This window comes from Myotis nattereri (assembly GCF_964212035.1).
Source record: "Myotis nattereri genome assembly, chromosome: 2".
Lineage (NCBI taxonomy): Eukaryota > Metazoa > Chordata > Mammalia > Chiroptera > Vespertilionidae > Myotis > Myotis nattereri.
In genome coordinates, this window is record NC_138076.1 from 193,723,105 (window position 1) to 193,748,975 (window position 25,871).

Genomic DNA, 25,871 nt, shown 5'->3' on the forward strand with positions numbered 1-25,871 from the left:
TTCACTCTCTCATCGTTGATGTTTCTATCTCTCCCTCTCCCTTCTTCTCTGAAATCAATAAAAAAAATATTAAAAAAACAAACAAAAAAACGAATACTTTTTTAGTATAAATACAGTAGTTTCCCATTATCCATGGTTTCATTTTTCTCAGTTTCACTTACTTGTGGGTAACAGAGATCCAAAGAAATAAAAAATTCCAAAATAACTCATAAGTTTAAAATTGCCTGCCATCTGAGTAGCATGATGAAATCTCATACTATCTCGCTCAGTCCCACCCAGGGCATCAATCATCCTTTCGTGCAGTATATTCATACTATATATGTTACCTGCCTGTTAGACAGTTAATAGCAGTCTAGGTTATCAAATTGGTTATGAGAGAGAATATTCACATAACTTTTATTTCCGTATATTGCTATAATTGTTCTATTTTATTATGAGTTGTTAATTTCTTACTATGACTACTTTATAAATTAAATTTTACCATAGGCATATATTGTTTAGGAAAAAATATAGTATAGATAGGATTTGGTGCTCTGCAGTTTCAGGCATCCACTGGGCATCTTGGAACATATCCCCTGAGGATAAGGTGGGGAGGGGAGGGCTGCTTGCAATGTTTTGGACACACCTATAGCAAAACTTATTTTATCTGACAACCCTAAACAGAGATAGCTAAAGTTCTGTCCCATCTCCTAGGTTCTTAGGAGGATTAAATTAGATAAAGTGGAGGAAGGACCTAATAAAATATTAATAAGGTGTTTTTTTTGTCTTCTCCTGAGGTTAAGGAATATGATATTGATGATTTTCAAAACATATGTTGTTTGTCCGTAAAAAAGTTAAATCTCAGTCACCTAGCATACTTCTGGTTCATTTTTCCCTACTGTCCATCTGGCTTAGCTATAGAGATGAAAAAAGAAAATAGTTAGTATTGGATGAAACATGACTAGAAAGGGAGATCTGCTGGAGGATACGGAAAAATTCATAAATTACAGTTCAGTCATACAATAGCTTCCATTAGCACAAAATACTGGCTTTCTATTGGGCAGCTTCAGCTATTAGAAAGAATTCATTACATAAAGTTGAAAGGCCTACTACAAGCTGTATAGCTTGACCAAGTTGTGCTTTATGGCTTAGATCTGCAGAATGGTGATAGGCACTGAGTTGTTCGGAGGATTAACTAATAGATGTTGAAGTTCTTTGGAAATTGTGAAGTACAGAGTTGCTATTGCTCTGAGTCCACACAATTTAGAAAGTGAGGATTCTTAAACCGAGTCATGCAATAGTTCATTCTACAGGCAGACTTTCCTCAAAAGCATTTCACTTTATGTGTAGATGGGGAAATCAATGAGTGTCATTTGCCCAGTAAAATGACTTCATCACTTACCAGGGTAATCTCTTAACCCCCAATCCAGACATCAGGCAACCTATTTTTACATCCTCTTAAGATAGTTATGTCAATTTCAGTCCCTATTTGTTTTCTGAAGACTGTTCTTGCCTTGCTCCCCAAATGGCTATATTAGGAATATTGGGACCATAAGAAGAAATCTAAATATGTCATGTAATACACAAACAGCTTTATATTCTCCTTCAGACTGTGATGCCCTCCTCACTCTAAACTTTTACCATTGCTCCTTCCAATCAACAAATACTCCTCCTTAATGTACTAGCCCCGTGGTTGGCAAACTGCGGCTCGCGAGCCACATGCGGCTCTTTGGCCCCTTGAGTGTGGCTCTTCCACAAAATACCACATGTGGGCAAGCACATAAGTGCGATTGAAACTTCATGACCCATGCGCAGAAGTCGGTATTTTGAAGTTTGATGAACCGACATTGACACATCACTATCATCGAAATCCATAGTTTACATTATTAGGGTTTACTCTTGGTGTTGTACATTCTATGAGTCTGGACAATAGTATCATGACTTATATCTACAATTATAGTAGCATACAGTGTCATTTCACTGTTCTAAAAATCCTTTATGCTCTACCTAGTCAGCCCTGCTGCTCCCCCTCACCCATTTTTAATAAAGTACTTTTTCAGATCTTAAACTTTGTGTTTTCTTCCTAAGGTATTCTTATCAATACATCTGGCTTGCTCCTTTTTCTCTCCCATCTTTCCTTTTACTGCTTTCTCCTACTTCACACAAAAAAGCGGGTCTCTAACCCATCTTAAATTTTTACTGTGGTGCAATAGGCACAGTTTGAGAGTGCATAGCCCCTGAGTGAGAGTGCTATGACAGTCAGTGTAGCACTGATGAGCAATATTAAAAGGGAAACACCATATTTTATCCAGTGCTATTCAAAGTGTAATCATCCGGGCTGGATAACGTCAGTATCTCCTGGGAGCTTATTAGGCAAGCAAATTTTCAGCTCCATTCCAGATCTGCTGAGTCAGTCTCTGCAGGGTGGGACCAAGAAATCTGTATTAATAAACTTCCAAGTGATTTTTTGAAAAAATATATTTTTATTGATTTCAGAGAGGAAGGGAGAGGGAGAGATAGAAACATCAAAGATGAGAGAGAATCATTGATCGGCTGCCTCCTGCATGCCTCCCACTGGGAACCGAGCCCGCAACCCAGGCATGTGCCCTTAACTGGAATCGAACCCGTGACACTTCAGTTCGCAGATAGACACTCTATCCACTGAGCCAAGCCAGCTAGGGCCCAAGTGATTCTTTAAATAAAAATTTTTAAATTGATTTGAGAGAGAGAGAGAGAGAGGAAGGGAGACAGAGAAACATTGATTTGTTGTTCCACTAATTCATGCATTCATTAGTTGATTCTTGTATGTGCCCTGACAGTGGATCAAATCCACAACCATGGCATATCAGCACGATGCTCTAACCAACTGAGCTATGTGGCCAGGGCCAAGTGATTCTTAATTGTTCTCAACTCTTAAAGTTTTAAAAAGATCATCTGGTAAAGAAACCCTAAGCAAAGGTAGAGCATCTCTATATCTTAGGATTAAGGAGATGGTTGGCAGAGGGACATATATTTACAGTTTTAGTTGAAATAAAAAAGAAACTTAGGCCCTAGCTAGTTTGCTCAATGGTTAGATTGTCAGTCTGCAGACTGACAGGTCTTGGGTTCAATTCCAGTCAAAGGCATATACTTATAGGCTCGATCCCCAGCCCTGGTTGGGGGTGCTTGCGGGAGGCAACCAATCAGTGTTTCACATTGATGTTTCTCTATGTCTCTCCCCTACCTTCCACTATCTCTAAAAAAAAAAATCAATGGAAAAAATACCGTTGGGTGAGAATTAATGAAAAAACAAACAAACAAAAAAACTTAGACTTTTTCTGACAGAAAGGAAATCTGATTCAAGTTTACTGGTTTGTCCATGAACTGTGGCTTTGTCATTTCATGTATATTTCCACAAATTGAATGAGTTATAGCTGTATTCAAAGGTTTCACACACGCACACACACATGTCTACAAAAGCTTTGTGTGGCTGTACAGTTTAAGAGCTAAATGAAGGCTGAGACCTAGTTGTACAGTTTCTTGGGATAAGTGGGAGCTGAAATAGACTCATCGGGCCTGTTTTTCAACCAAGAGGGGCACCGTTTTTTTTTTTTTGCACAAGGGTACTGAGGGTTTGCCATCCCAAAATATGCCTTTTTGGATTATTATTTTAAGCTGGTTATTTTTAAAAAACAAAAGATTCAGAAAAAAAAACAAAACACAAAAAACTGTCTCCCCTTAACTGCCTAAAAGGATGTAGGTGGTCTCTCTCTCTGTGGCTCCTTCTTGGGGCCTTTACTTACAAACCCCTCTCCTGAGACAGCTTTCCTTCTTCCTCACCTTCTGCCTAAATGCTCTCAAGCTTATTCTCTTCTCTTGAGGGTTTTGTGTCTTCATTGCTGGGATGATGACAACACTTACTGGCCTAACTAAGTACACCAAATCCACACCTCACTTGCTTAACCTCGGAGCTACAGCAGTCTCATTTCCTGCCACCGCAAACCCGCCGCGCTAGGAAGGATGCCTCTAGGAAGGATGCCTCAAAGCTCTGCACTGCCACCTGGTGGCCTTCTGCTGAAGAGACCTGGCAACACCAGGATGTTATTCTCAACAGCAACTGGCCGGAAGGTGGATTCCAAAAGCACCAGAAGTGGGTGGAACCCACAGTGCTAGCTTCCTCTTCTTTGGTAATAGCGTTTTCTCTGGCTGAAAATATCTTCCCAAATCTATTTATTTCAAAATTATTTTCAGCTTTTGGACTTCAGTGAAAATGCCAATTTTCCCCTGATCCCCCAAGTTAGAGTACTTACTTTTGGAAAAACGAGATACTGTACTGAAGTTCAGCATTCCATTTATACCTCTTGTGGAGCTTCTTATTGCCTATTCCAAACTATTTCTTATCCTCTTAGAGCAGTGGTTCTCAACCTTGGCTGCACATTAGAATCACCTGGGAATCTTTTTAAAATCCTGATTTCTCGGCCTCATCCTCCGGAAATTCTGTTTCTTTGATATGGGGTGGGGCCACAACATTAGTAACAAAGAAACCGAATTTCCGGAGGATGAGGCCCAGAAATCGGGATTTTAAAAAGATTCCCAGGTGATTCTAATATGCAGCCAAGGTTGAGAACTACTGCTCTAGTCCTTCAAAAACTCAGCTCTTTTGAAGTAGAGGGCATCAGAATATTGCAAACATCTGCTGATCTCCTGAGTCACTTCCCCTCATTCCCTGGAAATTTTAAAAACCTGATTCATTCTCTTAGTTATACCACTCCTATTGTTATCATTCTTGGTGACTTCGTCATCCATGAAAACAATTCGTCCCATATGCTGGTCTCTCAGTTTTTTGTCCACGCATTTTCAATATCTTGTTTTGCAGTCAATCTCAGTAATTATTCCCATGGTGACACCCTCACCCTGGTCATTAATAATAAATGCACTCCTCTAAAACCTCTACTTCTTGCATCTCACACTGATTATCATATCATTTCCAACAATTTAATAGAAATAGGATCTCTAAGCTATTAACCATATAAAATTTTCACTGCCTATCACCCTTCTTCAGTTTTTTTAAAAAATATTTTATTGATTTTTTACAGAGAGGAAGGGAGAGGGATAGATAGAGTGTTAGAAACATCGATGAGAGAGAAACATCGATCAGCTGCCTCCTGACACCCCCTTCTGGGGATGTACCCGCAACCAAGTTACATGCCCTTGACCGGATTCGAACCCGGGACCCTTGAGTCCGCAGGTTGACGCTCTACCCACTGACCCAAACCGGTTAGGGCCCTTCTTCAGTTTTTACTTTCCATATCACCCAACTTAAATTCTTTGATTCATCACTCTAAACACTCATTTGCATAAACTTGCAACTCCCTGACATTTCTTGGCCTCTTGTTATATTCATTAGTAAAACCCAACCCTCGTTAGATCCAACTCAACTTACTCTGCTTGCACTCACTAAGTATATAACTAAATAAACTGTATCTGGAGAAAAATCCACAAATGTGCTAACTGTTCTCACATTAAATTTAGATGATAATTTCCAGGGGATTCTCAGCAATGTTCCGAAAGCTCTGTTTTCTCAAATCAATTCACCACCTATTCTCCAAGAGAACATTTCACACCCTTTCCTCTCCTCAAATTTCCACTCTTTGCTGACAATCTTATTTCTTATTTCCTTTGGCCACCTAGAGAGAGAAATTTTGCATGTTCCTACTTCTATTTTGACTATGAGTATTCACCAACTCATGTTCCCTCCTATTGAAATGGCTAACTTGTCTCCTGTTCCCAACTCAACACCAGCCGCTCCACTAGAGAGCTGGATCCCTTTCCCTCTCACCTTACTCAAGAATTTTTACCTACCAATCACTGCAAGTGTACACATCATAAGCAAAATACAGAGAAGAGCAAAGAAAGCTAAGCAAAGAAAGGAAAAGGAGCAGAATGAGGTTGAAGAAAGAACTTCTAGGTGATTGGAGGAAAAGGGAAAATATTCGTTAGAAATTTGTTTAGGGTCCAGGTGATTTGTGTATTTTTTGTTTTCACTTAATTTGTAATTTTTGTTTCAGAAACAAATATTTATGTTGTATAAATTTCTGATTGCTCTTGCTGTAGGGACTGATAGGGAAAGAATGATGGGTTTGATGTTTTTATCAAATCATCAGCTATGGAGAAATATTTTTTAGAAGTATTAAAATAAATGTGCCTACTGTATATTTAAAATGCAAAGAAAAAAGAATTTTGTCCTGAAAGTATCCCCCTTATATCGTTAAAATTTCCTTTATACCAAATCCATGCTATAATGTGTGCACAAGGTGTCCCCTTAAATAAAGACAAAATTCAGGAAAATTGATAGTTCTGGCATGGTGAGATTCTAGAGGAGACTATATAAGATTCTATTTCTTAAGCAGAGTGGAAGGTATCAAGGTGTTCATTTTAGGAATTCTTGCCTTTTTCACAAAAAATGGTGCTGAAAGCAAAGAAGGAAGCCCCTGGCCTTTCCTAAAGTTAAAGCCAAAACAAAGGCTTTGAAGGTCAAGTAAGCAGTGCTGAAAGGGGTCGATACCCTGTGGTGAAGGCAGGCCCCAAATCCTCACATGCCCCATGAGAACAAGCTTGACTACTATGCTATCATCAGATTCCCCCTGACCACCAAGTCAGCCGTGAAGAAAGAAGGCAACACTTGTATTCATTATGAATGCCTAGACCAGTGGTTCTCAACCTGTGGGTAGCGACCCCTTTGGGGGTCAAACGACCCTTTCACAGGGGTCGCCTAAGACCATCAGAAAACACATATATAATCACATACTGTTTTTGTGATTAATCACTATGCTTTAATTATGTTCAATTTGTAACAATGAAATTGGGGGTCACCACTACAAGAGGAACTGTATTAAAGGGTTGCAATATTAGGAAGGTTGAGAACCACTGGTCTAGACCAACAAATACCACATCAGAAAGGCTGTGAAGAAGCTCTATTACAGCCCTACCCCAACTAGTGGCAATCATTAATCCTTTCTCCATCTCTGTGATTTTGTCATAAAAAAATGTTATATAGCCCTGGCCAGTGTGGCTCAGTTGGGTAAGTGTAGTCCCATGCACCAAAAGGTTGCCGGTTTGATTCCTGGTTGGGGCACATGCCTGGATTGTGGACTTGATCCCCAATGGGGGTTGTGAAGGAGGCAGCCGATCGATGTTTCTCTCACACATCGATGTTTCTCTCTCTCCCTCTATCTTCCCCCTTCTCTAAAATCAATTAAAATATTATAAAAATATTATATAAGTACGATCTCTCTCAGTTTGGGCTGCTATAACACAATACCACAGACCGGTGATTTAACAACAGTTAATTCTCACAGTTCTGAAGGTTGGAAGTCCAAGATCAGGGTGCCAGCATGGTTAGGCTTGGTGAAGGTCCTCTTCCTGGTTTACAGACAGCCATTTTATCATTGTATCTTCACAAGGTGGAGAGAAAGCAAACTAGCTCTCTGGCACTAATCTTACTCAAAAGGGCTCCACACTCATGACCTAATTATGCCCCAAAGGCCCCACCTCCAAATGCTATCACATTGGGGATTAGATTTAAATATATGAATTTGGGGGGGGGGGGGACACAAACATTCAGTCCATAACAAAAGCATATAATATATAAGCTTTTGAGATTACCTTTTTCTACTCAGCTTAATTCCCTTGAGATCCATCCAAGTTGTTGTATGTATCAATAATTTGTTCTTTTTTAATGCTGAGTAATACTCTATGGTATAAATGTACTATAGTTTGTTTTATCATTCATCTGTTAAAGGACAACAGTTAGTTCTTTGCTATAACAAATAAAGCTGTTGTGGCCCTGGCCAGGTAGTTCAGTTGGTTAGAGCATCATCCTGATATGCTAAGGTTGTAGGTTCAATCCCTGGTCCCAGCACATACAAGAATCAAAAAATGAATTAATCAATAAGTGGAATAAGAAATTGATGTTTTGTTCTCTCCCCAAGATCAGTAATTTTTTTTTTTTTGAAAAAGCTGCTATGAAGTCTCAATTACAAGTTTTTGTATGATTATGATTTTATTTTTCTGGGGATGATATGATAAGTGTATGATTTTTAAGAAATTGTTATATTCTTTACTAGAGTGACCATACCATTATACATTTCACCATTAATGTATGAAGTAGCTAGTGTATCTGCATCTTTGTCAGCAAATGGAGTTACCATTTTTCATTTTAGGAATTCTGATAGGTATGTAGTTATGCTTATTCCGGTTTGATTTTGCATTTCCCTAGTAGCAAATATTGAACATCGTTTCATGTGCTTATTTGTCATCTGTGTATCTTCTTCAGTGAAATTTCTGTTCATGTCTTTTGCCCATTTTTTTTAACTACTGAGATTTTTTAATAACAGTTTTATTAAGACATAACTCACATACTATACAATTCACCATTTAAAGTGTACAATTCAGTGGTTTTTCTTTTAGTATATTTACAGAGTTGTGTAACCACCACCACAATCAATTCTGGAACAATTTTGTACCATACCCATTAGCAGGCACTCTCCAATTTCCCCCAAATTCCCAGCCCTAGGCAACCACTAATTTACTTTAAAAACAACAACAACAGCTGAAACCGGTTTGGCTCAGTGGATGGAGCGTCAGCCTGCGGACTGAAAGGTCCTAGGTTCGATTCCGGTCAGGGGCATGTACCTGGGTTGCGGGTATATCCCCAGTGGGAGATGTGCAGGAGGCAGCTGATCGATGTTTCTCTCTCATCGATGTTTCTAACTCTCTATCTCTCTCCCTTCCTCTCTATAAAAAATCAATAAAATATATTTAAACAAAAAACAAAAAAAAACAACAAAAAAAATAAAAATAAAAAATAAATAAAAACAACAACAAAACTTCATCTGAGCATATGTTCTTATTGGTTTCAGAGAAAGGAAGGGAAAAAGGGAGGGAGGGAGGAGGGAAAGAGGAAGAGGGAGAGGGAGGGACAGAGAGAGAGAGAGACCATATGGCCCACAAAGCCTAAAATATATACAATCTGCATCTTGACAGAAGAGTTTGTGGACCACTTCCTCTAATCTGATAAGCCTTGAGGCCTTTACATGTGTTGTCCCGTCTGTCTGAAATACTTTCCTTAGATCTTCTCATGGCTGGGTTATTATTATTATTCTGGTTTCTGCTCACACTCACCTTAGAGAGGCCTTCCCTGACCACATCATTTAGAATATTCAACCGTCCCCCAAATCCTACCATTTGTGTGCTTACCTTGCTTTATTTTTCTTCATAGAATTTATCACTTCTTTCACTAGACTATAAGATCCATGAAGGTATTCCCTGGTACAAATAGAGCCTGTCTTATAATAGCACTCAAGAAATATTTGAATGAATGAATGTGTCATAGAGAACTATCACACCTTTCCAGATAAAATAATCCTATTTATTTCTCCATGTTATTTTTATTAGAGGAACAGTACTAAAAAAAAAATGTCTGATTGCCATCATGATTTGTAGAAGTGGTATTTGTCATTTACCTCCATGATATTCCCTAACATATCAAAATGAGAAATTACACAGGGCTAGAGAGCAAGAACGATTGAAAGCATTTAAATTTGGCCTGGCTGGCATGGCTCAGTGGTTGAGTGTTGACCTATGAACCAGGAAGTCATGGTTAGATTCCCGGTCAGGGCACATGCCTAGGTTGCAGGTTCAATCCCCAGTGTGGGGTGTGTAGGAGGCAGCTGATAGATGATTCTCTCTCATCCTTGATGTTTCATCTCTCTCTCCTCTTCTTTCCTCTCTGAAATAAATAAAAATATATTAAAAAAAGAGAAAATATTTAGATTGTTTTCTAACTCTATTCCTTTCTGATCTCCTCTTGAACTTGAACTGAAACAATGAGTGAATGATAATGTGGGTTATCTTTTTCACATTATAATTGACTGCTCCTGATTCTTTGAGTTCTGAACCTCTTGATCTGTCTACTAGGGAAACAAGGTAGAACAGAAGAAAGGAAAGAGAACTTTGATATAAAAACATTGTCATAGGTCAGCTCTAGCACTCACTAGTTATGTGACCTTAATAACTTATGTCAAGATCTTAAACCCTGATTTCAAATATCTGGCTCACAACCAATGTATGTAAATAATAATAAATTCCAAATTATTAAACATCTTTTATGTGTAAATATGAGATAATAGAGAATAGATATATTGGTCTCTGTATCACCTGGCTCAAGCTCCTAAAATCCTTGTAATTTCCTGAGTGATCAGAACACTAGGAGCATCTATTATTTTCATATTTGTCTTTGATCCCATCCCTGACACAGGGCCCCTAAAATCCTTATAAATTTCCAAGTGAGGAGAGCACAAGGACCATCTTTTGTTGTAAGGAGGTGACTCTGGGTGGGCTCCTGGATGGCTCCTAGATGGGGACTGATCACCAGAAAAACCAAGCTATGATTATTAGAAGCTTGGAATTTTTAGCCCTGCTGCCTATCCTCCAGAGAAGAGGGGTTGGATATGCAGTAAATAATTGATCATGCCTACATGAGAAAATATCCATTAAATCCCAATAGTATGGGGTTCAGAGAGCTTCCAGTGAACATATCCACACCAGGAGTGTTGACATATCTCAACTCGATGGGGACAGCAGCTCCTTCCAGACCTCACCCTAGGTATCTCTTCAACTGGCTGTTCATCTGTATCCTTTATCATATCCCTTAATAAACTGGAAAATATAAGTGTTCCCGAGTTCTGTGAGCCTCTCTAGCAAATTAAGAAAACCCAAGGAGGGGGTCGTTGAAACCTCCAGCCTTTAGCTGGTTGATAAAAAAGAAGCATATGTGATAACATGAACCTGTGACTGGCATCTGCAGCATGCACATGGGGCAGGGGCGGGGATTGGAGGGTGGAGGGGAAGAAGTTCTGTGGGATTGAGCCCTTGACCAATGGGATCTGACACTATCTCTGAGTGAATAGTGTCAGAATTGAATTACATTGCAAGACACCCAGCTGGTGTCACAGAGAATTGCTTGGTGTGGGGAAAGACCTCCGCACATTGGGTAAGAAGTAAAGTATTTTGTGTTAGTAAAGGAGACTCCCAGGAGAGAAACACAATAGGGAGCACTTGGTTTTTCCCTTCATAAGGAAAAAAATTTGAGTTTCTTCCTTTACACCAAATATTTTGCTAAGTGCTTAGAATACAGAGGTGGACAAAAGTAAGTTTATAGTTGTTTGTATGGAAAATAATACAATAATTAATACAAAAATAATCTATTTTGCATATTCACAACTGTAAATCTACTTTTGCCCATCCCCATATATTATCCTATATAAAAAAGCCTAATATGCTAAGTGTCCAGTCATCTGGTCGGCTGTTCAACCAATCAAAGCGTAATATGCTAATGATATGCTAAGGCTTCTCAACTGCTTGCTATGACATGCACTGACCAGCAGGGGGCAGACAGTCGACTGGTCGACCAGTAGCTATGATGTGCACTGACCACTAGGGGGCAGACGCTCCAATCAGTAGGTTAGCTTGCTGCTGGGGTCCGGCCGATCGGGACTGAGCGAGACAGGCCAGACATGCCCTGGAGCCTTCCCGTGGTCCCTCCCCAGCCCCAATTGTGCACTTGGCCTGTCTTGTGCCCTCTCAAAATCTGGGACCCCTTGCGGGATGTCAGAGAGCCAGTTTCAGCCTAAAGGCGGAAAGACCAATCACTATGATGCTCACTGACCACCAGGGGGCAGACACTCAATGCAGGAGTTGCCCTTGGTGGTCAGTGTGATCCCACAGGGGGAGCACCACTCAGCCAGAAGCCAGACTCATGGCTGGTGAGCACAGTGGCGGTGGCGGGAGCCTCTCCTGCCTCCACTACAGCACTAAGGATGTCCGACTAACGTCTTAGGCCTGCTCCCTAGGACGTTAGTCGGACATCCCCCGAGGGCTCCCGAACTGCAAGAGGGCACAGGCCAGGCTGAGGGACCCCCCCCTCCTCAAGTGCATGAATTTCATGCACTGGGCTTCTAGTCTACACTAATAAAAGAGAAACATGCAAACTGGTGTCACTCTGCTATGCCCACCAGCCAATCAGAGTGACCATGCAAATTAACCCAACAAAGATGGCGGTTAATTTGCATACGCAGGCGCAAAGCAAAGACTGAAGGCTCCGGCTGGAGTGAAGCCTGAAGCCTGAAGCCAAGTCTTGCTGCAGCTGCAGTGGAGAAGTGAAGCCTCACTGCAGCCACAGGGGAGAAGCCTGGCCTTGAGGCCTGGCTTCTCCGCTGTGGCCGGACCAAAGGCCTGGGTCCCGGGTGCCGGAGGAAAACCGGTGCCAGCAGCCAGGGGAAGGAAGGCCTGTTGCGCGAATCTTCATGTAACGGGCTTCTAGTCTAATTTAATTGTTACAATTGTTACAAAGATAAATGTCACCCAAAAAGCTAATTACAGTGTCTGATTAATAGGTATGAAATAGGACAAATTTTCACAGCCATTTGTATCTGGGTTTGTCAAAACAGCCTCATCAAAAAGTAAATTCACTGTTTTTATTTATTTTTATTTTTTAAAAATACATTTTATTGATTTTTTACAGAGAGGAAGGGAGAGGGAGAGGGATAGAGAGTTAGAAACATCGATGAGAGAGAAACATCAATCAGCTGCCTCCTGCACACTCCCTACTGGGGATGTGCCCACAACCAAGGTACATGCCCTTGATCAGAATCAAACCCGGGACCCTTCAGTCCGCAGGCCGATGCTCTATCCACTGAGCCAAACTGGTTAGGGCAAATTCACTGTTTTTTAATGCCAGTAACAACAGCAACAACCATCTTAAATTTTATTTATCCTTAATTCCCACCAAAAGTCAGGGCACTCTGTCCTTTAATTTCTGTATTATTGGGATGTTTCACAGGCTTTTAAAATAAAACAATGATATATCTTAATAATGATAAGGTTGGCATAATTAGGAAGCTCACAAATAACAGAGATATATGATTTTTGAAATGAAAAACAAAATAATTCCTATTCTTAAGTAGTTACATCTAATTAGTAAATAAAAATGCAGCAGGGGGAGCTTGGAGTAGCTAGGGAGCACGGTGGCTTTGCTCTTGATTGGTAGAGGAGAGAACATGTTTTAAAAGGGACCACTGACTAATTTCTGTTTCCTATCTCGCTCTTTCTGTGCTTCCCCTAAATGTCTTTCTAAAACAGTCTTAATAATTGTCACTCAAAAGTATCACCTTTAAAAGTGTTGACTCTTTAGATTTTTAAAAAGATGCATCTTTTGCATTTTGGAAAATGTGTTAAGGAAGAGCCATTATATCCCCTGCTTTCCCCCCTTGCTCTGCTTCCCCTAGAATGGACCATTAAAAAGTTCAGGAAAAAGACTGGCAGTATGAAATGACAGTCATTCGAGATACCAGTGAATTCTCAAAGAAAAGTTCATTTAAAGTCTTTCTCGATATGATCATATCATGTTGATAAACCTTTGATTTCAGGCAATACATGATTTAGCTACCAGATGATGCCTACCCTCCTCCTCTATCATTTCAAAAGCTCATATATTTCTTAAAAATACCTTTCTGTGGCTCTTCATCACAATGTTGTGCAAGCTACATCACTCACAGTCTAGACTCTGCTCTATAGAAATCGTTATTATTGCGCACATTCATATATCACTTCATATGCCATGGCTCTTTTCAGGGAGATTGCCTCAAGACCACTTGTGCATAATTTAACTGAGGCCAGTCTGCAGTTCACAACGCTGAACGTGGTTAGTCATTCTTATCATGCTTGATAACATTACAGCACAAAATGCCACAAATAGCTAGTACTAATTAAATGTGAATAGCAGTGTGGGAAGGTACATCATCTCTTGGCTGCAATAGTCTCCCCACCACTTATGTGTATGTCATACATTGTTCAAGACAACAAACGTTTAGGGAGAGGATCGATATTGTGATTATTAACATAACCATGTCGAAACAATTTGATTCCAATCTGACATACGTTCTTAATACTCACATCCTGTTTGGACCTCTCCATTTCTCTGCTATACTAAGAATTGACTCTCCCTCCAATTCCTCTTCCAGGTACTGCTGCCTGTAAATTGCAATTAGCCAGTTACTTATTTGCTCTACTTACTCCCCTTAAGAGGCTGTGACTTAGCCCCCTAACCAATGGGCACACCAATAAATACTTGTGGAAGAACGTAAAACCTCATACAACTAACTCTAATGTTGTCTGAGATGAACTCAGTTCTGGGGTCCTCAACAAAGCTCTTTCCACTTGTTCAGTAGCCAGTGCAAACAATGTTATATAGTTAAGCGTTCTGGGGAAACAAAAGAGAAAGAGCTGAATATTTTGAAAACAGAACCTCTACATTGAGTCATTGCTCTGTCATCAACTAGCCCAGTCTCCCCATGAGCAAAATGAGCAGGGATCAAATTACGTAATCCTGCTGATATAAAATTCTGCAATTTAATGTGGCTTATTTTGCCATATACAATTTAAAACATTTTATATAAGCCATCTCCTCATTGCGTCACCTTAGCCTCTACCACCTCAGTGAGCGGCAGGGTGTGGGACATGATGATTCTGCTTAACTGGGTAGCAAGTCTGAGTCTGTTTCCTTCCTCTGCCAGCTCCCCTGGCTTGGGTGGGGAGCTCTGAATATCTGCTGAGATGCTGTATGTTGAAGCACTGGTATTATTTCCTGAGTTTATTTGTAGGAGGAGAATCAGGACAGACTATTCCTTAGCCTCCCTATTACCATTTCCTTTTCCTCATTTGGGAAAAACAAACAAACGCCCTAAGTTCCCACAACTCTTTTAACTCAAATACACTTTTTTTTTTTTAAAGGGAGAGGTTACTTAGTGATTTGTAACATGAACTCAGATGAAGTCTTCATGAAAACCAATGGAAATGACAAATGTAGTCAACATAGTTAAACGGGGACAACATGAATAACAATATTTTGCCAGATGCACTGGCGCTTACCCCCTTCTCTCACTCTTCAGGACTAAAGAGTTCAGCACTGAATGAAGGGATGATCCCTAACGTTTTAGGAAAGCTCCGATTTCCCTCTGGCAAAGCCTACAAAGCTGACCTCACTGCATCGCACTCACACTCCCGGTGGACGGGCGCCTCTGAAGGCCGCCGCGGTGCCCTCTCCCCCGGTCCGGTTCCCTCCTACGGCGGCCTCACCCCCTCGGGTCTCCGGTCCAGAGGACTTCTCAGACCCCTCCTCCTCCTGCCCCCACGGCAATACCCCCCTCCCCGCTTCCCTGCTGCATCTTCCCTTGCGAAGCGGTGGCTCTGCCCGGCACGTCATGAGCTACCCATGCATCTTACTGTCTGTCCCTTGCTGGTCAGCTCCAGGAAGGTGGGGCCAGGGCCCACCGCCCTCCCCGTGGGGACCCCCCGCGCCCAGAGCAGAGCTGGGGGCCCAGCAGGGGCTCCGGAACGAAATATTCTGACACCCCGAGGCTCCGGGCCAGTGTCTCCAGAGCCGCAGGACCCCCTCTCCCTGAGCCCAGCCCCCCACGCAGGCACCACCCACCTCCGCCCGAGCCGGCTCGGCTGCTCGAAGGCTCGGGAGGCTCGGGAGGCTCGGAGGCTCGGAGGCTCGGAGGCTCGGCCTCCCGCCTGCGGGCCCCCGGGCAGCGCAGCGCACCCACCACCCGACCGCAGGGCCCCGCGGCGCCGCTCAACCGCCCCCTCGGGGCCGCCCGCACCTGCGCCGGGTCCAGGCCGCCGCCGGGAGACACAGCGACGGCGCCCTGCGCTCCGGCTGCCCGTTGAGCAGCCGTTAGGCCCCGCGCTGCTCCGAAAGGCCAAGGTTCAGTTCGAACGATCCGTTGACCTGGGGGGAAAACGTGACTCGGTTTATCCGCGCCCTCCGTTAGCCGCACGCATGCGCCCCGCGCGGCGGAGCGAGGTGCGGCTCGCGCGCCCCCCCTCCCCGCCCCCGCTCCCCACCTCGCACCTTCACACCCAACTGCCTCGCGGGCCTCCCGTCCGAGGAACCCTTTATGGGGAAGCGGTTCTGGCCCCCCACCCCCCGTTAAAGAGGGGTGCATGTCTGCTTTAGCAGATACCCGCCCCCCCTCCCCTCGCCGCCTCCCGGGGTGCGCCCGGGTCCGTCGGGCTGAGAAGGCCAAGGGCAATTGCGGGTGGTCCTTTGGCCCCAGTCGCTCTTTGGTGATGAAAACCCAGTGCCTGTCCCTCCACCTCCGGGAAAGGGCTCTGGGGTCTGGGGGTTGGGAGTATAAAGGCTCCGCTGCCTGGAGCGCCCCAACAGAGCACAGGGGTGTTTTCAAGGGATCTTCTCCTCTGAACCCAATTATTTGGATCCCCACCCAGGGAGCCCGGCCTTCGGTAAAGGGTTGAGCCAATAGTGACAAGGTTTTTGAAGGGAGAGAGAGAAACATCAATGATGAGAGGGAATCATTGATCTGCTGCCTCCTGCACGCCCCCCACTGGGGATCAAGCCCACACCCCCAGCAGGTGCCCTGACCGGGAATTGAACCGGGACCTCCTGGTTCATAGGTCGGAGCTCAACCACTGAGCCATGCCAGCTGGGCTGCATTGCTTTTGCCTGAGCTCCAAGGGCCCGTCTTTAGTGCCTGTAACTTGTTTCCTGAGCCTATGCAGCCCAGCCGGCTCACGTCTACTACTTTTGTAACTTTCTAAATAAATTTTATTATTTGAAAAAAAAAAAAAGAGAACATATTTGAATGATTCCGTTTCTATAAAGGCCAAAAGCAGGCAAACTAATGTATGTTGTCCTAAGTCTAGATTGTAGTTACCCTTTGGGCTTCTGTGACTGGGAAGGGACATCAGGGCTTCTGAGGTGTGTTCTGGGATTAGGTCTGGGTGCTGCTAGCTTTGTAAAAACAATCATCCAATAAGACATTTTCCCATATATCTTTTACTTTAAGAAGTTTTTAAGAAAAGAAAAAAAAATACCTGAAGTATTAATTTGTCCTACCCACTATTCAAGATATATTCGTTTTATTTTATTTTTTTGTTACCTTTTAAAAAAATTCTCACCTGAGGATATCTTCCCATTGATTTTTAGAGAGAGTAGAAGAGAGAGGGGAAGACAGAGAGAAATATTGATGTGGGAGAAACACATTGGTTGGTTGCCTTCTGCATGCGCTCTGACCAGGGCCAGAGGCGGGGGAGGAGCCTGCAACTGAGGCCTTGAGTAGAATAAAACCCGGGACCCTTCAGTCCACAGGCCAATGCTCTATCCATCCACTGAGTCAAACCGGCGAGGGCAACATAAACTCATTTTATAATCATGACATATAAGGCACTGACAGGCACCATGGAGTCCTGGAAAGATGTTTGTGCTTTCAGGAGTTCGTAATTGAAGAGGTGGCACGAACATAAAAGCCATTGCTTGGGCATAGTCTTTGATACTATGCTAATTGTTAAGAAGTCCAAAATAATTACTTTGGAAGAAAGTTGGGAAAAGAATGTGCATCTAGGCAGAGTTTCTGAGTTAGAAGGGATTTATTTACTTACTTATTTACTTATCCTCACACGAGGATCTTTTTTCCATTGATTTTTAGAGAGGGTGGAAGGTAGGGAGAAAGGGGGAGAGAGAGATAAAAAAAAAAAAATCGATGTGTGAGAGAGAGACACATTGATTGTTTGCCAGAGTTCAAACCTGCAACCCAGGTACATGCTCTGGACCAGGAATCAAACCAGTGACCCTTTAATGCAAGGGCCGGCGCGCTAACTATAGAGCAACACCAGCCAGGGCAAGTTTATCCAGTTTTTAAATTCTGAGATTCTAACCTTCCCACGTTTTTGGTGTTACAAATGTTACTTCTTTTATGAAATGATGGTTATAGTAAGTAGTAACTGGTAATGTCCTTAATGTGACAATATAAAAAGTTCTCTGCTCGATTGTCAAGGGCGGGGGAAAAAAAAGGACACATATGTAATACCCTTTGTAATACTTTTAGCAATAAAATAAATTTAAAAAAAAAGTTCTCTGCTCCCCTTATGTCACAATTGGTTTATAAAATGAAAAAGTCTGAAACAGACGTTTGTTTCATTCTTGTGCTGCTCCTGGCTCAGAATCCTTTCTCTCTACTTATTACCAAGGAAATTTAAAAAAATGTAGATTCATAAACACTTGTGATGGATATGGCTGACTTACATACTATCTCCTTTTTATATAACTTGTTAAACTGCAAAGGCTGGAAATCTAAAAACTGTTTTCCAGATTTTATTGCAGCTAGGAGTGAGTCTAGTAAATTTTGATGTATCAATAATTTGCACACCCAAGAGACTTGGAAAGTAGAAGTGAGGCAGGGGCCATCTCCTGGCTGCTTTGGCTGTTGCTGGCCAACACGGTCATGGGATGTTGGGTTTTCTGCAGCAGCGCCCAGCATCCCTTCACCAGGCAACAGCCAATTCCTGGATCATAACTAGGGCAATATGAGTTGTTTTTGTTTTTGAATCCTCACCTGGGGATATGTGTGTTGATTTTAGAAAGAGGGGAGAAAGAAAAAGAAAGAGAGAGAGAGAAGGAGGGAGGGAGAGAAGCAGATCAGTTGCCTCCCATATGCACAGTGCCCTGATCGGGAATCAAACTTACAGTCTTTCAGGATAGGGGACTATGTTCCAACCAATTGAGCCACACTGGCCAGGGATAGGGCACTGTGTTCTTAAACTCAACAGTTTCAGCAATGAGTCTTCATCCCTCCCCTTTCTGAAGCTTCCCTGGTGGGAGGGTGTAGTAGTCTCATTCTTGGAGTCATTTCTGGGATACAGCAGAGGCGCTGCTCCTCCAATCCCTCAAAGGATTTTTTAAAGGACCTATATCTATTAAGGCATTTTTTTTGCTAAAAATAAAGTGTCTTCTGTTTACTTCAACCAAGCCCGATGGAATACCTGACTGGCAATAGTAAGTACATTGTCCCTTCTACACTGCTACCGGGCCCTCCTATACCTCTGCCTTCCCTTTTCCTCTTCTTTTCATAAATGCCAAGTGTAGTGTAGTCTGGTGCTTTCATCCTTGGTCTTTCAAGGCCTTGTAGCTGTTCCTTGGGTCTCTAGAAAGAAACTTTTAAAAAAGTTTTTATTGATTTTAGAGAGGAAGGGAGAGAGAGAGGGAGATATCAATTTGTTGTTCCACTTATTTATTCATTCATTGGTTGATTCTTGTATGTGCCCTGTCTGAGACTGAACCTACATTCTTGGCATATTGGAATGATGCTCTAGCAATTGAGCTACCTGACCAGGTCAGAAATAAAACAACACATAATTATTATTTATTTATTTTTAAAATATGTTTTTAATGATTTTTAGAGAGAGTAAGGGAGCGGGAGAGAGAAACATCCATGAAAGAGAAAGATCAGTCACCTCCCTCCTGCATGCCTCCTATTGGGGATCAAGCTTGAAACTTAGCCATGTACCATGACTGGGAATCAAATCAGTGACCTCTGTGTGCAAGGGACCATCCTCAACAAACTGAGCCACACTGGCTGGGCCAGGGTCAGAAACTTAAAAAAAAAAATTAAAAAAAAAGCCTATCTTATAATAGACAAACATGGTAATTAACCGTACTTCCAACACGTTTTCCATTGGCTAATTAGGGCGATACGCAAATAAACTGCCAACCAAGATGGCAGCCGGTAGCCAGGCAGCTGAAGCGAACAGGAGGTTTGCTTGCTCCAGTGATGGAGGAAGCCAAGGTTCCCCGCCTGCCGCTGCCGGCCTCTGAGCTGCACTCTAAGAAACAATGTTGCAATTATAGAAGCTAAACAAACCCCAGATACCTGCTTTCAGCCAGCCGGGCCTCAGAGCTGGAGTTGCAACAGTGTTTCAATTATAGAAGCCAAACAAACCCAGATGCCTGCTTTAAGCAGCCGAGGTATCAGAGTTGGAGCCGAGCCTCAGAGCTAAAGCTGGCTCTCAGCTCCAGTGACAGCCATAGAAGATAAATAAATCCCAGAATAAAAAATAAAAATAAAAAAAGGAGAGGTTGGGAACTTCAGTCGCCTGCCAGCCTGAAAATGGCCCTCGGCTCCTCACCCAGACTGGCCAGGCATCCCAGTGGGGACCCCCACCCTGAAGGGGGTGTGACCAGCTGCAAACAGCCATCATCTCCTCATCCAGGGTGGCCAGGCACCCGAGCGGGACCCCCACCTTGATCCGGGACACCCTTCAGGGCAAACCAGCCGGCCCCCACCCATACACCAGGCCTCTATCCTATATAGTAAAAAGGTAATATGCAAACTGACCCTAACAGCAGAAGGACTGGGAATGACTGGTCACTATGACACATACTGACCACCAGGGGGCAGACGCTCAATGCAGGAGTGCCCTCTGGTGGTCAGGGTGCTCTCACATGGGAGGAGCTCTGCTCAGCCACAAGCCAGGCTGATGGCTGCCAGTACAGCAGTGGTGGTGGGAGCCTCTCCCGCCTCCTCAGCAGCGCTAAGGATGTCCGACTGCAGTTTAAGCCTGCTCCCCGCTGGCAAGTGGACATCCCCCGAGGGCTGCTGGGCTGCCATCTTAGGCCCAATCCCCCAGGGAGTGGGCCTAAGCTAGCAGGTGGTCATCCCCTGAGGGGTCCCAGACTGCGAGAGGGCACAGGCCGGGCTGAGGGACCCTCCCTCCTCACCGAGTGCACAAATTTTTGTGCACCGGGCCTCTAGTAAAATTATATATATATATTATTGATTTTTTACAGAGAGGAAGGGAAGAGAGATAGAGTTAGAAACTTCGATAAGAGAGAAAGATCGATCAACTGCTTCCTGCACAACCCCTACTGGGGATGTGCCTGCAACCAAGGTACATGCCCTTGACCAGAATCGAACCTGGGACCTTTCAGGCCGTAGGCCGATGCTCTACCCACTGAGCCAAACTGGTTAGGGTGGGTCAGAAACTTTTGATTATTATTTCACAAGAGAGTGGAGGGTAGGAAGAGGAAGGAGCAGCTAGGCTCCAGGCGGGTGAGGATTTCTCTAAGGTCAAAGATTCTATCTACCATCTGACTCAGTGTCTCATTTTCTTACCAATCAAGATGCCACTGGTTTATTTTGTCAAGAAAGGTCCAAAACTGTAGAGAATTTTTATAAGCATTTATTTGAGCCAAACTGACAACATATGCTGGGGAACAAGATAAAAAAAATGCTTCCCAAAATGACAGCTTTTCAACTTCTTTTGTATATTTAACATTAACTACAGAATTGTAACAAAGATTATATTGAAGTAGGAAAAAGCAAGGCAGGGATTGGATGAAAGGAAGTTGAAAAGATTACATATTCTCTTGAGGGTGGCTATGGTTTTATTTCAAAGGTGTGTTAACCTAGATGCACAGAGGCAATGGACAGGGCTTTCTTAAGGCAAAGATAAACCTTTACTAAAAAGTTATATGCCTGGGTGTGACTACTCACCATGACCTTCCCAGTTAGGAATTTATGATCAGATCACCCTCTGAGGTTACTTTCCATAGGGCTCATTTTTACATCCAGTTTTTACATGCTGGAGGGATTGGATCTGTGATTAGGAACAATGGCTGGTTTTTGTTTTTGTTTTCTTCCTTAGACTTAGTGCTGGGCTCTAAGTTGCCTCAGAGACAATTTCTGCTTTGGCTTATTGAGCATCATCAACGGGAAAGTGACAGTGCTGTCAGTGTATGAATTATGAACCTAAAGATCATTTTGTACATTTCCACATAACTCATATAACATTAGGAATGTGGGTAAAAAATGGGGTTCTCTAGAAAGTAACATCACAGGGTGATCTAATCATAAATTCCTAACTGGGCAGGTCACGGTGGCTAGTCATGCTCAGGGATATAACTCCTCTAGTAAAAAGCTTATCTTTGTCTTAAGCAAGCCCTGGCCATTGTTCCTGTGTATCTAGGTTCACACACCTTTGAAATGCCTCTTTGCAAATTCTTCCTTCTAAAGCAGTGGTTCTCAACCTGTGGGTCGCGACCCCTTTGGCAGTCGAACGACCCTTTCACAGGGGTCGCCTAAGACCATCCTGCATATCAGATATTTACATTATGATTCATAACAGTAGCAACATTACAGTTATGAAGTAGCCACGAAAATAATTTTATGGTTGGGTCACAACATGAGGAACTGTATTTAAAGGGTCAGAAGGTTGAGAACCACTGTTTTAAAGCATGACCACCCTTAAGAGAGCACATAATCTTAACTATCCTGTAATCAGACCCCCCCCCCCCACACACACACATGATGTGTTCAACATAATATATATATAGAGAGAGAGAGAGAGGAAGAGGGAGAGAGAGAAACATCACTGATGAGAGAGAGGCATTGATCCACTGCCTCCTGCATGTCCCCTCACTGGGATCAAGCTCGAAAGCAACTGCAACCTAAACCCAGGTATGTGCCCTCACCAGGAATCAAACCTTGACCTCCTGGTTCATAGTTTGATGCTCAACCACTGAGTCACGCCAGACAGAAAGCACATAATCTTAACCTGTAATCGGATTCCTGCCTTGCTTTCTCCCACCTTCCTATAATCTTCCTTATAGTTCCCTCCTTAATGTCAAATGTATAAAAGAAATTAATTTTCCCCAGCATTTGAAAGATCTTGCTCCCCAGTATATGCTGTCAGTTTGGCTCAAATAAATTCTTGTAAAATTGATAGGAACAAAGTGCACTTTTCTCTCATGAACACAATTGAAAATTTTCTCTTTTTTTTTAAACCCTCCCTCGAGGATGTGCTTCTTTTCTTTTCTTTTCTTTCTTTCTTTCTTTTTTTTTTTACAAACAGTATGAAACACTTTATTATTAAGGAAGATCCAATCAATCTGGTTCTGTGTATCTGGGATTCAGGCCCACGGCTCTAACCTCACCCCTGTCCTCCTATACACACACATTCTCACCTATCTCCGCCTGTACACAAACCCGGCCTCACTGAGACATAAGGGAAGGTCGTCCACATGCACTTTCTGACCGGCACCGGGAGGCCATTGTCACCCCCTTCGTTCAGGTTGAGATCCTGGTTCCCGAAAGTTTAGCAAAAGCATTTGATGGCTCAGGAAGGCCCCAAACCATAATGAAAGCATGTGCCCTAAAATAACCTGAATCCGAATGAGAATTCCCTGGCGAAGTGCCCACTGGGCCCTTCCAGGGCCGCTGCACAGAAAGCTAGGTTGTTACCGCCCACGGCTCTGGGCAACTCTGTGCAGCGGGTGTTTGAGGACCTTCGCCTTGGCTTTACCCCATACAAACATTCCGCTTCCTGACTCCTCGGGGGTTAGATCTGGATATCTAAACTTTGATAGGGCATTTAGGTGACTGAAGGTTTGGACGGGGGACAGGAAAAAATAATTAACCGCTTGTGTTTTAAGAGAAGCCAATCCCGAGTTTGGGTTCCCTTTAGAGGTACATGTCTGTCAGCGGGGCACTGCTCAGGTGCTCAGGAACCCACAGGTCTTCCGCACGCAGGCCTCCTGCACTCACTTGTTCCCATCTCCGGACTCACCAGCAGCAGATGGCTCTTCTCCGTTCTGAAACGCCAAAAGGGAAAGCCGAAACTCCCACAAGGATCTCTCTACACAGCGTGGCACAGGACTCCAGGATGTGTTTCTTCCTGATGAGAGAGAGAGAGAGAGAGAGAGAGAGAGAGAGAGAGGGAGAAACCTTGATTCTTTATTTGCCTGCACTGGGGATGGAACCTGAAACCTAGACATGTGCCCTGACAAAGTGCACTTTTCTCTCATGAACACAATTTAAAATTTTGCAAGCAGTAAGAAACACTTTATTTTAACTTTACAACATATAAGTAGCTCGGGTCAAATCTGTGCTTTCTGGCAGCTGGGCATGTCTTCGCGCTTGCAGGCACCTGCCTTCCTTCACATTGCACTGTTCCTTGGGTGGCTCTGGCCCTGGGGCCCAGTGGTTAGGAGTTGGAGAGAGAGGGCCAGGCAGCCCAGTTCCATCTCCTCATGTAGTGGCCTGTGCCTGTCATCTGCTGGGGTTGCGGCTGGTGCGGAAGGACCGCTCCTCAGGGGTGAGGCCAGCAAAGAAGGGGTGCAGCAGGGCCTCCGCCAGTGTGATGCGCTGGGCAGGGTCAAGCTCTAACATCCTCCTCATCAGGTCAAACAGCTGCACATGCTCCAGGGAGTCTTGGAGCATGTAACTCTCCAGAGGTTTGTCGTTCTCCATCACATACTGGCCATCAGAGCTGTTCTCATCCCAAACCAGGGCCCCTTTGTAAAAATATTTCTGCTTCCTGGTACGGTGGATCATGTGTGATGGGATGGGCCCTAGGGTCTTCTCCATCATCACCAAATGCTCTGGGTCTTCGTGGGTCTGGAAAAGTGGGAAGCCCCGGTAGTACTCGAAGAGAATGCAGCCAATGCTCCAGACGTCACAGGGCTGTGCCCAGCCCAGCTCAAGGATCACCTCAGGTGGGCGGTAATAACGAGTGGCCACAATGGCTGTGTGATGCCCATGGTCAAAGGTAGCACCGCCAAAGTCAGCAACTCGGATGCTGGAGTCCTTCACTGACCTCTCCTCACAGCCCGTGTGCTCATTGTAGAGCGTTTCGAACTCAGAACTGACAAACAGGATGTTCTCTGGCTTCAAGTCTGTGTGGGTCAGTCGGTTCTCATGTAGGAATCTCAGGGCGTGGCAGAGCTGGTAGGCCATGTGCCGGACATGTGGTAGGGGGTAAGGCTGGAAATGATTCTCCTTCAGGAACTCAAAGGTGTTCTTGCCCAGGAGCTCAAAGGCGATGCACATGTGGCCGTGGAAGTTAAACCAGTCGTACATCAAGACGCACAAGAACTGGTTCTCTTTGTCCTTTTCCTTGATTTTTTGGAGAACATTGATTTCTAGTCGGGCAGCCTTCCGGTACTTGTCCACGTTGCGAATGATCTTCAGGGCAACCTGAGACTTCCCTCTGGCATGGTCCAAGCACTCCACCACCTTGCCAAAGGTGCCTTTGCCCAGGTCTCCCACAATCTCATATCGCTCATGGAGCCAATCGCCCACCCGGCACAACAGGTGGCCCTCCTTGTCATCTTCCACGCTCCGGCTGCTGCACGTACTGCTCTGTTGGCTGCTCGAGGAGGCACTGCTACCAGACCTGGGGCGGCGGCTGTGGCAATGGCAATGGCGGGCATGTTTGCGAGTCCAGTACGGCTCTCTATCCTGGGATCGTGGTCGGTGATGGGAACGTGAAGACCCATAGTAGCCCTCTCCAAAAGATGGGCTCCGCTCCTCACATCGGTATGTGGCGCTGTCATCGCGCTCCAGGTACCGCCTCTGGTAGGGTAAGCGGTCATGGCTTCTGGACCGAGATCTCCAGGGTGCAGGCTCCCATGGAGATGGGTAGCGCAGTCTCCCTTCGTGCTCCCGACTGTAAGGCCTTCTCTTCCATCGGTAGCTCAGGTACGGGTGTGGCTCGGGGGAGCGGTATCGCTTACAGTGATGCATCGTCTCCCAGGCTCCGGCGGTGGCGACTAGCAACCGCCTGCGTTTTAAATATGCCCTAACCCAGTCTGGATTCCCTTTCAAGGTATGTGTCTCTCTGGCGGGCACAGAGCAGGCCCTCAGGAACACACAGGTCTTCCCTCACTCTGGCCTCGCGAACCCACTCGGTCCCATCTCTGGACTCACCAGGAGCAGACGTCTCTTGTCGGGTTAGTAGCGCTGAAAGCGAAAGGAGAACCTCCCACAAGTCTCTCCCTAGACAGTCTGGCACGGGACTGCGGGAGCCATGACCTGACCCTGGTATATATACGCCATTACCAGGACCGAGTTATTAACCACGCCCACCAAAGTGCAGTGGCTCCGCCCCCAGGACAGATGTTGAGGTCCAACCCCAGCAGGTCCAGGGGTCCCCAAAGGTGTGGACAGAGTCGGAGAAGAATGAATGACACCGAGACAGCGTTCAGTTGATCAGCA

General features: G+C 44.2%; 1 protein-coding gene across 1 annotated transcript; it reads right to left on the minus strand.

Moving 5' to 3' along the window:
• Positions 1-23,816: 23,816 nt before the first annotated feature.
• Positions 23,817-25,412, minus strand: LOC308514263 (dual specificity protein kinase CLK3-like). Its single transcript, XM_081084353.1, has one exon. It carries the CDS (start codon positions 25,398-25,400, stop codon positions 23,925-23,927), a length of 1,476 nt encoding a protein of 491 aa, XP_080940479.1. The 5' UTR covers positions 25,401-25,412; the 3' UTR covers positions 23,817-23,924.
• Positions 25,413-25,871: the final 459 nt, after the last annotated feature.